General features: G+C 44.6%; 1 protein-coding gene across 3 annotated transcripts in view; it reads left to right on the top strand.

Moving 5' to 3' along the window:
• Nucleotides 1-12,837, top strand: part of TBC1D9B (TBC1 domain family member 9B) — a 2,477,681-nt gene that overhangs the window by 458,794 nt on the left and 2,006,050 nt on the right. For all 3 annotated transcript variants that reach the window (XM_044069590.1, XM_044069591.1, XM_044069593.1), the window contains one exon: nt 735-947. In XM_044069590.1, coding sequence (XP_043925525.1) covers nt 735-947 — 213 coding nt within the window. The remainder of the gene's footprint in view (nt 1-734; nt 948-12,837) is intronic.

The following is a 12,837-nucleotide window of genomic DNA, read 5'->3' as shown; positions in this document are numbered from 1 at the left end:
AAGAAACGGTTCAGGCACACTTGAGATGACTTAAAACGGATTTATTATAAAATACAATTTATAAGCGCTTTCACCTGCCCAGTGCAAGGCTTTTTCAAGTATAAAATGACAACTTATTTGTTGTTTTTAACAAAATTATGATTTCTTTTTGAGTGATAATGACTAGGTGATGCTTAGAATTCATCACTTTTGAAATATAGCTGTCATACAGTTACATACGGCATATTTGTTAAATTATTATTTAGGTGTAGCATTTTAGCTTCCCACCCTCTCCAATTCATAGTAAACATAGCTCATTAGCTTTTTTCTCTGATCCTTACTTTAATGTGTTATGGTGGTTAATGTTGGTGTTTTGAGCACATACTAACTATAATGTTTCTAATGTTTCTCATTAGTTTTGGGGGAGGGGATATGGGAGCATATATGAAACACTGGATTGAGGCCACTCAGTCTTTGTAACATAATCAGTACATGGGAAGGAGACAGTTTGGTATGCTTTGGACCCATTCTGCCACAACAATGCTGAGACTATGGGTCTGAATCCAAAAGACTTGCTCTTGGTGTATGTAAATGATGTACCCAGGTGTAAGCCTGATATATAGATGGGCCTTACACCAAAGTGTATCACTCACACCTAGAGCAAGTCTTTTGGAATCTGGCCTTATGTGTAGCTGTGAGGTATTGAAGCCAGTTGTTAAAAGTATAATTTATTCATGTTTTTATTTTTTTTTTAGGTGACAATTGTTGAGAAAGCAGATAGTTCCAGTGTGCTACCTAGACCACTTTCCATCAGCACCAGAAGTAAGATGACCTTCCTATTTGCCAATTTAAAAGACAGAGACTTCCTGGTGCAAAGAATTTCAGACTTTCTACAAAAAACACCTGTCAAAACATCCCCCAGCAACAGTAAAGAGAAACAAGATGGTTTTGGTACAGCTGAATGTGAGGTACAACCTGTAAAGTGCATGGTGACTGTTTATAACAAGTATTGTGTGTGCACAGTGACAGTTGAAACACAATAGTATGTGTATATTGACAGTTTTAGCAGTGCTATCTGTTCACCTTGAAGCTGCACTTTTACTATACAGTATCATAAATACAAAAAATTTAGAGCAAAAATAAGTTTATATTATTGAAACAGTGCTGGTTTAGAATCAGAAATGATGACTGACAATCTGGTGACAGATGTAGACCTCTCGGACAAAACTGTATGCTGAGCTCTTCTGTAACTGTTATTAAAGACTTGCGCAAAAACCTTCACCCCCATTATCTTGCTTAAGTCACACTTTAGCGTTCCTCCATCTGTCATATGTGTTGTGTTGTATCTGCTATAAGTTCTTTAATACCATCATTTTTTGACCTTGCGTCACAAAATTCATGATATCCGTACATGTCTATATTTGTACTACCCAGACATACTAATCACCACTGAAACCTGGCTAAGTCAAGAAATAACAGACAAGAAAATTATTCCCCTAGGTTTTAACATACTCATAATGGACAGAAATCTTAAAAGAGTAGGTGTTGTTATTATTTATAAAAACAGTTTAGAAGTAACTCTTGCCTATGTAAATGTTCCAACATTTAATAATGCTGAACTTCTGATTGCATACCTCAAAATCAGCCAAACGAAGCATGTATATGTATCTCAGCAGTATACATCCCACCAGGAAACAGCATTACCACAGCAGAAAATATCTTACACTGCATATCTGACAACATCCCCCCAGGAAATCTTCATCTTAGGTGGCCTAAATATAGACTGGCAATCCATAAACAGCAGCAACCCCAAGGATGGTAGTCACCTATTTTCTTCACCTCCTGAATCAGCAAAAGCACTAACAAGCAGGCCACACTGGACTGGATATTGACAAACAAACCCCACAATATAAAATTGTCTGGTTGCTTATCAGAAGCTATAAGTGTCAACCTCCCGCCCTATGTAATCATACAACACTAGGTCTTACTTACTCCTGCCTCTCCTGCTTTCTCAGTTTTTTATGCAGTCATCAGCAAGCAACAAAACATTTCAGAATTTCAGCTAATCTCTGTTGGTGTTCTTAAGGATCAATACTTGGCCCTTCAGTTTAATATTTTCACAAATAAACTTCATACAGCTACAACACTTACCACTCTTGTACAGTGTGCTGATGATTCAACCCTTATCTGATGTGCCATCCAAAACAAAATTACAGGAAATCACTCAAAAATCTTTCAATTACATTGAAATATGGCTAAAAATCTAACTTATTTAAAAACTTGTACTATTTATTCCAAAACAGCACCTTAACTAAAAACTCACATTTCATATTACCTCAAGTAGTAATGCAAAAATTGAAACCATAAGCCAGACTAAACTACTCAAAAGTCATAATAGATGATAACCTCAAATTTGATCACCACATACTTCATTCTATCAAAAAAAAAAAAGCTGTCCAAAAACTCGGCTCCCTCTATAGGGCCAAATACTACCTGACAGATCAAGCAAGGACTACATTAGCAGCAGCACACCTCCTTCCATTTTCTGTGTTACATGCTTCCCCTATTTTACAAATATCAACAGTACAAATAAAACTAAACCAGCCTCTTGCTACTACAAAACACAAACGCAAATTACCAGTAATAGTCCAAAGATCATCCAAAAACGAAAAGTCAATGAAGCAAAAAAAAAAATTTCCAGCTGACCACCATGGCTTAGAGGTTTATTTAGACAAGCGCTTTAACGTAGAACAAGCCACGCTTTCTCAAGTCTTCAGTAAAACAGTAAAACTCCCTACACATTTTATATCAAAAAGCACCATCAATTAATCAGTTAAACACATCATTAAAATAAATTCACCCTTAAAATACATTAATTAAGTCTTCAGCTAGTATTGATCTTATTTAAGTGAGCGAGCTTCTAGCTCACGTTTAATGCAGACATAATTGTTCAGCCCAGGGCATACATGAGCCTGCAGCTTTAATATCCACTTTAATTCAATTATTTCAGTTAAGTTGTTTAAATTACCCCCCCTTATCATTATTAACATTTTGTAGGACTCTAAACCTAAAATTATGTGAAGGGAATTCCATTGTATGCTTAGCTAAAGTATTTAATTTGTTCTTATTTTTTACATCATACATATGCTGATAGATTCTGTCTCGAGCCGTTTCTGTGTTTTCCCTATATAAAAACATGTACATCCTCTGCACTCTGCCATGTATATTAAGCTAATTGTTCTACCAGTAGCATAGAATCTAGGTTGAAATATAAAGGACAAAATAGGGCGTTTAAATTCCTGTACAGAATAAACATATTGACACATTTTGCACTTATTGCAAGGATATATTCCAAGCTTCAGTGGGGACACAGTATTCTTTAGCCGATCGTTACAAAGTAATTGTTTTAAATAGCTCTTGTTCTTGTATGCAAAACTGGGCACTTTACCTATAACATTTTCTGTTTCCTTGTCAGTTATCAGGAAATGCCAGTTGTTCTTAATTATATCATAAACCTTGCTAGCATCACTAGCAGATTTAGTAACAAAACATACTTTATCATTATGCTTGAGGTTCGTTTTTATAGTTGCATTCATTGCTGGCTTTACACTGATAGAATGAATTCCTTTACTGTTAGCAGCGGTTTCATTCTTTACAGTTTGAAACACAGTTTTATCATACCCCCTCTCCAGAAATGGTTGCTCCAAGTAGTTAACTTCTTTCTCTTTATTAGTGTGCACATTGCATATATTGCTAGCTCTAATTAATTGCCCTTTGATAATATTTGGAAATAAGTGCTTAGGATGCATGCTATTGCGAACTAAGAGACTATTTTCCCAACAGGCTTTTCTAAAGACCCTAGTGTTGATTTTATCCAAACTGTCTCTGATCTATCTAATTGATTAATTGATAGTGCTTTTTGATATAAAATGTGTAGCGATTTTTACTGTTTTATTGAAGACTTGAGAAAGCATGGGCTTGTTCTATGTGAAAGCACTTGTCTAAATAAACCTGATGTTATGTGGTCCTATCTCGCCTACATTCATTACTGATGGGTTCGGAGCCAACAATCGGCTCAGACTCGGCCAACTATTTTCAACCACGAAATCTGTAATTGGCTGAGCTAACTGGTATCCCGGGATGCAACTCTCCCAAACCCCTAGATCTCGTTTGCCGCATGTTGTGTCAGGACGTGGTCTCGAGCTTGGCTGTGGCTAAGTACTCTTTTTTTTTTTTTTTTTTGACTGAAAAATTCTTGCAGAATAGTACTTTTCCTATGAAACAAAGGCTATTTTCATAGCTACGTTGTGTTGTGTCTGTGGTTTGGCCCTGTGGCAGTTTGTAGAAAGTGTGAGTAGTTTTCCTTGTATTTGGCAGGCTAGGCCTGTTTAAGTTAGAGGGACCTAGCCCTCTCCTTCGTTGTCTTGGCAGTGTTTTCCTCGTCTTCTTAGGAGCGTTTAACTTAGAGTTCCTCAGTGTACCTTCCTATCCTATTGTGTTGTGTGTGTTATTCCTGCTGCCAATGTCTAAAGAACAAAAAGAGCATGAACCCTCTGGGTTTAAGAAATGCTCTAAGTGTACTTACAAAATGTCCATCACAGATGGGCATGCCATCTGCGTTTATTGCCTTGGCGCTAAACATTTACAGGAGTCCTGCAGTTTCTGACATTCTTTTAGTTCTAGGGTACTGCAGGAACGAAAAAATAAACTAATCTTGAAGGGCCTGGTCAAGCCCTGTTTTGAAGAGGATTTAGAATCTACTTCCACTACTGGCAAATCCAAATCCTCTAAGTCTAAGAAACTATCTCCGGCTCCATCTAGTTCCTTGGAGCAGCCGGAGAAGATCTTGAAAGTGGTTACTACTTCCTCGGCTCCATTATCCTCGGAGCCGCAGGAGAAGAGTTCTGTGTTGGATCCAGCTTCCTCGGCTCCATTGGCTTCGGGGCTGCAGGAAGTCTCGGTAGTGCTGGAGTCGACCTCGGCTCCGATCATTTTGGAACCGATTCAGAGCCGGTCACCCAGCGTTACTCATGAATCAGTAGGCAGGAGATCCTCATCTCCTTCAGTTGCCTCCAAATCCTCTCGATTGTCTGATTTGGACATAGATAGGGTGGTTCAGAGGCTCCTCCAGTTGCCGGTGTTAGCTAAATTATTTTCGGCTCCGACCCAGTCGGCTCTGGAGCCCATTCCTCTAACGGTACCGATGATTCCTCCTCCAAGCATTGTGTCATTGGAGCTGGAGTGTTCGGCACCGAGTGATGTCATTACGCCAGCTCCAATACCCCTGATGGGTCCATCTGAGCAGTCGTCGGCTCCAACCATTTTGATTCTTTCATCTGGTTTCGGCACTCTGGTTTCTTCGGTCGGGCCCGATGGGGACACATCGGGACTTCTGTCGGCTCCGAGTCTCCCTCTCGGCGCTTGACTCTGGTCGTAGCCTCGGAGGTAGGTCAGTCCTCGGATTCGGGGGGACCTGCATTTGAGGCCATGAGGACAGCACTGGCCAGATCGTCAGGGACATCACTAGGATCGACCACTCCATCCCCACATACACCCTGGCGAGAGCCTCTGACGCCCCCCTATCAGTGGACAGCGGAGCTCTAAGGCCTGAGGACACCCCCATGAGCGGTCCCCAACTTTCTGAGGGCCCCTCAGAGTCTGTGCCTGAGGAGCCTCCCAGGAAGAAGTTGTGCAAGAGGAAGCACATAGACTCCCAAGACGAGTCCATCACCTCAGATACCGACCTCGACGATGCAGAGGGGTCCCCTAGGTCATCCTCCATTGACGTCTCCTTCTCCGATATCCTGGAGATTTTGAGGCAGAGAGGTGACTGGTCTTCCAAGCCCCCCTCTGAGGAGGAGTCGGTATTCCTCAAGGCCTTCGGAGCTCAACCTACCGCCTCCTGGGTGTCTCCACCCTTTGACGAATTATTAGACCTTATCTGTCGAAGGGTGTGGGAACATCCTGACTCTGTGGAACCTGTTCCCAGCCGCCCTAGCAAGTTCTTGTCTGCTCCCCCCGGGAAAGAGTTTTTGACAAAAGGGGTCCCTGTAGATGCCATGGTGGTGGCATCAGCCACTCAGCAGGAAGTTGCCGAGGCTTCTTCCTCAGTCCATCCTCCTAACAAGGAGTCCAGGAGTATGGATCGCTATGGGAAGTGCACCATGTCTTCAGCAACCTTTATGCTATGGTCCCTGAATTATCTTTGTCACTTTACCTGGCTCCAGCGGGATCTCCTTAAAGAGGTGGGAGATACCTTGACGGGTAACATGCCGGAGGCACTAGCACAGACTGTTAACGCCCAGTTGTCTACCCTTGGTTCCATAGCTAACTAGTCCATGAGGCTCATATCCTATGCAGCCGAAGGGATGAGCAGGGCAGCTAGCTCAGGCCTTGCTCTGAGGAGACGAGCCTGGATGCGCCTATGTCACTTCGCGGAGGCCTTCAAGTCTTCCTTCACGGACACCCCCTTTGATGGGTCCTCTCTTTTTGGACTAAAAGTGAAAGAGACTCTCACTAGATGTGAACAGGAGGGTAAGACTTTATCTGCCGTAGGGGCCCGATTTTCTCTTCCCTCTAGGCCTTATCCCAAGGCTCAGAGAGGAGAGAAGATGTGGTTCAAAAAATCACAAAAGTCTTTCCCAGTCACTCAAGGTGAGTCCCCCTCCAGAGGCAGAGGTGGGGGACATTATTCTGGAAGATGCCGTCCTGGGGCAGAGGAGGCCCCCGCAATCTGGGAGACTGCGACTCCTTTCGCAGATCTTCCTATCAGCATCCCTGAAGGGTTGCCTGGCTATGCTGCTCCAGAGCCAGTCGGGGGTCATTTTTCGAAGCATCTTCAAGCCTGGGAGAGCATAACTCAGGATCGATGGGTGCTTCGAATAATCACCGGAGGTTATACCATCCCCTTTATTTCACTTCCTCCCTCAATCAAAAGAATCCCGGAAGTTCCATCCAGTCAAAGGGATCAAGTAGCGTTAGAAATATCAAAGCTACTAAGAAAAGGAGTCATCCAACCGATTCCCCCAGACCAGATCGGATCAGGAACTTACTCAAGACTATTTTTGGTGCCAAAGAAAACAGGGGACCTGAGGCCCATCTTGGATCTCAGCCGATTAAATCACTATGTCCTGAATGGTCACTCTTCAATCCATCTTCCCATTGTTGGAAGAGGGAGTATGGATGTGCTCCATCGACCTCAAGGATGCCTATTATCACATCAAGATAAACAAGACATCCAGGATACATTTACGCTTCCGGCTGGGAGCCAGTCACTTCCATTTTCGAGCCCTGCCGTTTGGTCTCACCACAGCCCCCAGGGTGTTCACCAAATGCTTGGCAGTGGTGACATCTCACCTGAGACGCCTAGGATTCCAGGCGTTTCCTTACCTGGATGATTGGCTCCTTACCGCCCCCACCAGGAATCTCCTCATCCAAGCCAGGGAGGCTACCTTAAATCTCTGTCAGAAGTTGGGGATTACAGTAAACTGGGGAAAATCTGCATCGCTGCCCTCACAGCATGTTGTCTTTATAGGTGCAGAATTAAATTTGGTTCTTATGAGGTCCTTTCTACCTCAGGAAAGAATAACGGTGTTGCAATCTCAGGTCCAGGCTCTCTTGCCCCACAAGAAGGTCCCAGCCAGGTTGGTTCTTCAGTTACTGGGTTCCATGGCGGCGACCATCATGCTAATACCCTTAGCCAGGCTTCACATGCGAGTCCTTCAGTGGCTGCTTTCAGCCCAATGGTCCTATCAAAAATTACCCCTCTCTCACCCGATCCGTCTCACAGAACATTGCAAGCAGGATCTCCATTGGTGGCTATGTCATTCCAACCTGAACAAGGCCATGAATCTATTTCCTCTTTCTCTGGCTGCCACAGTGACCACGGACGCCTCCCAGATAGGGTGGGGGGGCATTATCTGGGCAGAATGGTCCAAGGCACTTGGCAGGATTACGAGGTACACCTACACATCAATGTCCTAGAGATGAGAGCAGTGCTGTTAGTGTTGCAAGCACTTGAGCTTTCTTCCAAGGGGAACGATTGCTGTTCACTCGGACAGCATGTCAGTTGTTTGGTACCTGAACAAACAAGGGGGAACCAAGTCATATCCACTCTGCAGAGAGGCCATGAGAGTGTGGGATTGGGCAGTGTCTTCCCAACGGTTCCTAGTGGCAACGCACATTCTGGGAAAATCCAACGTGATAGCAGACAGGCTAAGCAGAGCTATACTGCTGCCTTACGAGTGGTCCCTGAACAGCCGAGTTGCGACTTGGATCTTCAGCAGGTGGGGTCAGCCTTGCTGCGATCTCTTTGCCAGTCCCCTCAACACCAAATGCAGCAACTACTTCACAGGGATACTCTAGTCTACGATTGGCCTCCCGGTTTGCTCTATGCCTTTCCTCCATCTCCTCTGTTACCAAGAGTGATTCAGAAAGCCATTCGTTTGGGAAGCAAGATGATTCTTATTGCTCCACACTGGCCTCGCAAAGTTTGGTTCCCCTTCCTTCAGCGGTATGCAGTGGATGGTTCTTGGATTCTGGATCCATTACCAGACCTTTTGACTCATATGTCAGGACAGTGACACCCCTCCCTACAGTTCCTCAGGTTGACAGCCTGGCTGCTCCACTTCCATCAATAATTGGACTACATTCCTTATCACCTGAGGTGGTCCATATCCTTTCTTCATCACATAAGTCTTCCACCAGAAAAATTTACTATAGCAAGTGGAAGACATTCTCCATCTGGGCTCAGTCACAAGGCCTAGATCCATTCACAGCCCCGATATCAGCGGTCCTAAAATTTTAGTTTTGCTTTTCCGACGAGGCTCTGCTCCTTCCACCATTAAGGTACAGCTGGCTGCCATTTCTAACTTCCACGTATTCCATGAGCTTGCTCTTATGAGTCATAGACTTTGCAAAGCATTTCTAAAAGGGGCCTGGTTATTACGTCCTCCTGTGTCAACAGCCGTTATGCCATGGGATTTAAATCTAGTATTGCAAGCCATCACTTCTCCCCCCTTTGAGCCGGCTGCCACTTGCGAATTAAAATTTTTATCCTGGAAAACAGCCTTTTTGGTAGCCATTACGTCGGCTAAAAGAGTATCTGAACTCCAAGCTTTGTCCATTAGGCCCCCGTATTTAATATTCCATAAGGACAGGGTTTCATTGAGACTTAACCCATCCTTTCTCCCCAAGGTGTCATCCACCCTTAATCTCCACCAATCCATTGAGTTACCTGTGTTTTTTCCCAACTTCTCCGACAAGGCGGAGTACAAATTTCATCAACTGGATGTCCATAGACAACTAAGATTTTATTTACACAGGACTAAACAGTCAAGGAAATCAGATCAATTGTTTGTCTCCTTTTCGTAGAATAGAATGGGTTTCTCTGTCTCCAAGTGCACAATTTCCAGGTGGATTAAGGATTGCATTACCTTTGCTTACTCTTCAGCAGGCAGAAGTTTACTATTCTCAGTCAAGGCTCATTCAACTAGGGCGGTTTCGACTTCAGTAGCTTATCATGCCAGGCTTTCCTTAGATGACATCTGTGCTGCGGCCACATGGGCCTCTCATCATACCGGGCTTCCTTTGGTTCCACAGTTCTCAGGAGTGTTTTCCTTTGAGTCTCCCGAATTAGGGGAGCTAGGGACGCTGTCCCATCAGTAATGAATGTAGGCGAGATAGGACCACATAACATCAGTTAGTTATGTACTCACCATAAAGATTGATGTATGTGGTCCATCTCACCTACATTCTTACATACCCTCCCACCTGCCCCCTGCCTATGGATTTGGAGGATAATTGTTTCGAGACCCTTCAGAATTGGTTTATTTTTCCCTTCCGGGGGACGATAATCCTCTTATTAGGGTTTATGTGTGTGTGGAGTGATTTCGACTTATGCAAACAAGATCTGGGGGTTTGGGAGAGTTGCATCCTGGGATACCAGTTAGCCCAGACAATTGGAGACTTCGTGCTTGAAAACAGTTGGCCGAGTCAGAGTCGATTGTCGGCTCCAAACCCATCAGAAATGAATGTAGGTGAGATGGACCACATACATCGATCATTATGGTGAGTACATAACTAACTGTTTTAAGCCGTGGTGGTCATCTGGATTTTTTTTTGCTACTACAAAAGTTACATTTGCAACCAACCAACCTTATAAGTCACACCACTGATTTGCAATTAAAACAATTAAACTGGCTTGAACTCCCAAACCAGTTGACATACTTAAAACTAATCATTGCCCACAAACTATTGTACTCTCCAGGCAAATGCCACATTACAAAATACTCTACTGTACTATTCACCTGCTGGAGTCTTTCACTGTAATAACAAACTGTGTATCAGAAAGACATTCAACACTGCTGGAGAGACTCTACTGTCGTGTGTCGAAAGTCTGGAATTAAATCCCCACACAGTTAAAATAGATAGAAAACTTAGTTTCAGAACTTTGCTTAAACATCTCCTATGCCAGCAGTGGCTATTTTCTTCCTGCTCAGCTGCCTAGCTTAATTCAGGTTACCTTTCTCCAACTCATACAGCTACTTTGCTTTGCTTCCAAATGTTTTTTTTGTTATCTTATTACTTTTCATACTGCACTTATTACCCAAACTCTTGCTTTTCCTTCTTCTCTCACACCCCACCACTAACTACAGTTCTCTGTTCATTTATCATCCTGCTCATTTCCATAACTTCTTTCATAGTTCCCTTATCAATTTTAAGCTACATTCTACTTGTCTGTCTGTAAATTATTACTTACAAAAACCCCAGATCTGATGTTATCTTAGTCACCATTCCACACATTAGGGTCTTGGATCCGATATCGGATCCGAGCCGGCATACATATACAAACAGCTTAGCTGAAGCTCCTCCCCTCCTATAATGCTCTGCTGCCTTCTAATCCCTCAGATCTTGTTTGCCGCTTCAGTAAGACAGACGCAGATTGCTCAGCTCCTCTTAGTAGTAAGTGTTACCTTTGGGTCTTGTGTTGTTTGGGTTAATTCCTTTATTTTATATTGTTCATGATAGTTATCTTGCCTTTTCTTCCCCTCCCAGCTTGGTTATATATACTCTCTTTTGGCGCTGTTTTTGCGGTTTGCTGGTGTTTGTGTACTGTGTTTGGTATAGGTAAAGTAGTTTAATCTCAAGTGCTTAAGTAGTTAGTGAGTGTTTCGGACAGTTTTTTGTTGGGTATCCAAACTTTGGCTTGTTTCTGGATGACGAGTAGGTTTTTCCCTAAGTTTTTGGTGATGTCAGTTAAACCCTTGGGGTTTAAGAGATGCTCCTCGTGTGGCCAGAAAATGTCTGTTTCCGACTCACACGAGGAGTGTCTGTATGGTCTCGGCAGCGACCACCTTGAGGTGGAGTGCAGCATTTGTGCCGTTTTCAATCCTAGAGCTCAGATCGACCGCCGTAATAAGTTACTGATCAACAGTTTAATGAAGGGAGGCCCCTTGGTCACTGGTTCCCCGGCCAAGGCAGGCTCATCAGGGAGTCTACTCCTGCATCCAAAGGTTCAGATCCAAAGCCTTTGGATCTGACACATTCGGTTCCCTCTCCTGATTCCTAGGCTCCGGATTCGAGACCTTCAGATCCAAGGGTAGGAGCTTAGCCCATGGATCCAACCCCCTCGGATCCAAGAGATTCAAAGGCTTTTACTTCGGATCCTTCGTTAATGTCGGCTTCGAGTAGGTTGGATCTGAGAGCCGATTGTAGTGGAGGACTTTCCCTTGGATCCCTTGATTTCAGTGTAGGCCTTTTCTTCTCCAAATAGGTCTCACTATAGGGAGCACAAGAGAAGACCCCCCCCCCCAGGTTCCAGGCAGGGCTGTCCCACCAGGTCCTCCATATCCTCCCAATCTTCCAGGACTGTCTTTCCTATGGATATAGCCAGGATAATGCGGGCCTTTCTGAAAGCTCAGATGAAGTTGGAGTTTCTGGCTTCCCCGGACCAAAGGTCGGGAATCCAGTTTCCCACTTCCCATTTAACTGCTCCTCATCCAAGCATTGGCTTGGATTCTCAGGGACTGATGAGCAGGGTGGAGGACAGGGGAGTGTTGGGATCCAGTTTGGGCCCTACCCCATCGGAATCGGCGGTTGGTGCTGCTCTTGCCCCCCCCTGGACAGACCATCCCTTCGGGCAGAGCTGTTGACCCGGGGCCATGGGGTTGGATTCGGGTCTAGGTTTTTCAGACTGGTCTCACCCCCTGGCCACTTCGGCCTTTGACAGCTCTGGCCTTGTGCTGTCCGGCAGAGTGGGGGGGTCCGTGGGGGTCTACCTTCTCTTCTGCTATGGTGTTATCGGCAGGAGGGGGGACCTCCTCCAGTCCTTCTTCTTTCTGGGAGGCTAAAAGATCCTTCTTTGCTATTAGAGCTGCCTCCCTCGCACACTGTCATTTTACCCAGCCTCAGTGTCTGAGCGGACCTGGTCATCCTGCTTTTGGTCAGCCTGTCTGGTCTAGCCTCCAGGGGGTTGCCTCCCCATCAGGGGTCCCCTCCTCTTCTGAGTCTTCCCCACAGCCTCTGATGGAGGATGTTCCCAGGAAGAGGACATGTAAGAGGAGACATCTGACCCCCCATGGAGTCCTTAGCCGAAGATGCGGATGCTGATGAAGGGGATGGGTTCTTGAGATCTCCACCAGAGGACATCTCCTTTGGAGACATATTCGAAATCCTTAAGGACAAAGGCGGTTGGTCTGGACAGTCTCCGTCCTCTGAGAAAACCATATTTTTGGAGGGTTTTGATATGGGCCCATCTACCTCTTGGGTGTCTCCCCCTGCTGATCCTCTTTAATCTCATGGCCAGCAGGGCTTGGAAGGAGCCAGATACCATGGAGCCAGTGCCTAAGAAAGTGGACA

This window comes from Protopterus annectens, chromosome 4.part0 (genome assembly GCF_019279795.1).
Source record: "Protopterus annectens isolate FY-2018-M chromosome 4.part0, PAN1.0, whole genome shotgun sequence".
NCBI classification, from domain to species: Eukaryota; Metazoa; Chordata; order Ceratodontiformes; family Protopteridae; genus Protopterus; species Protopterus annectens.
This window is presented reverse-complemented; position numbering and strand designations above follow the sequence as displayed.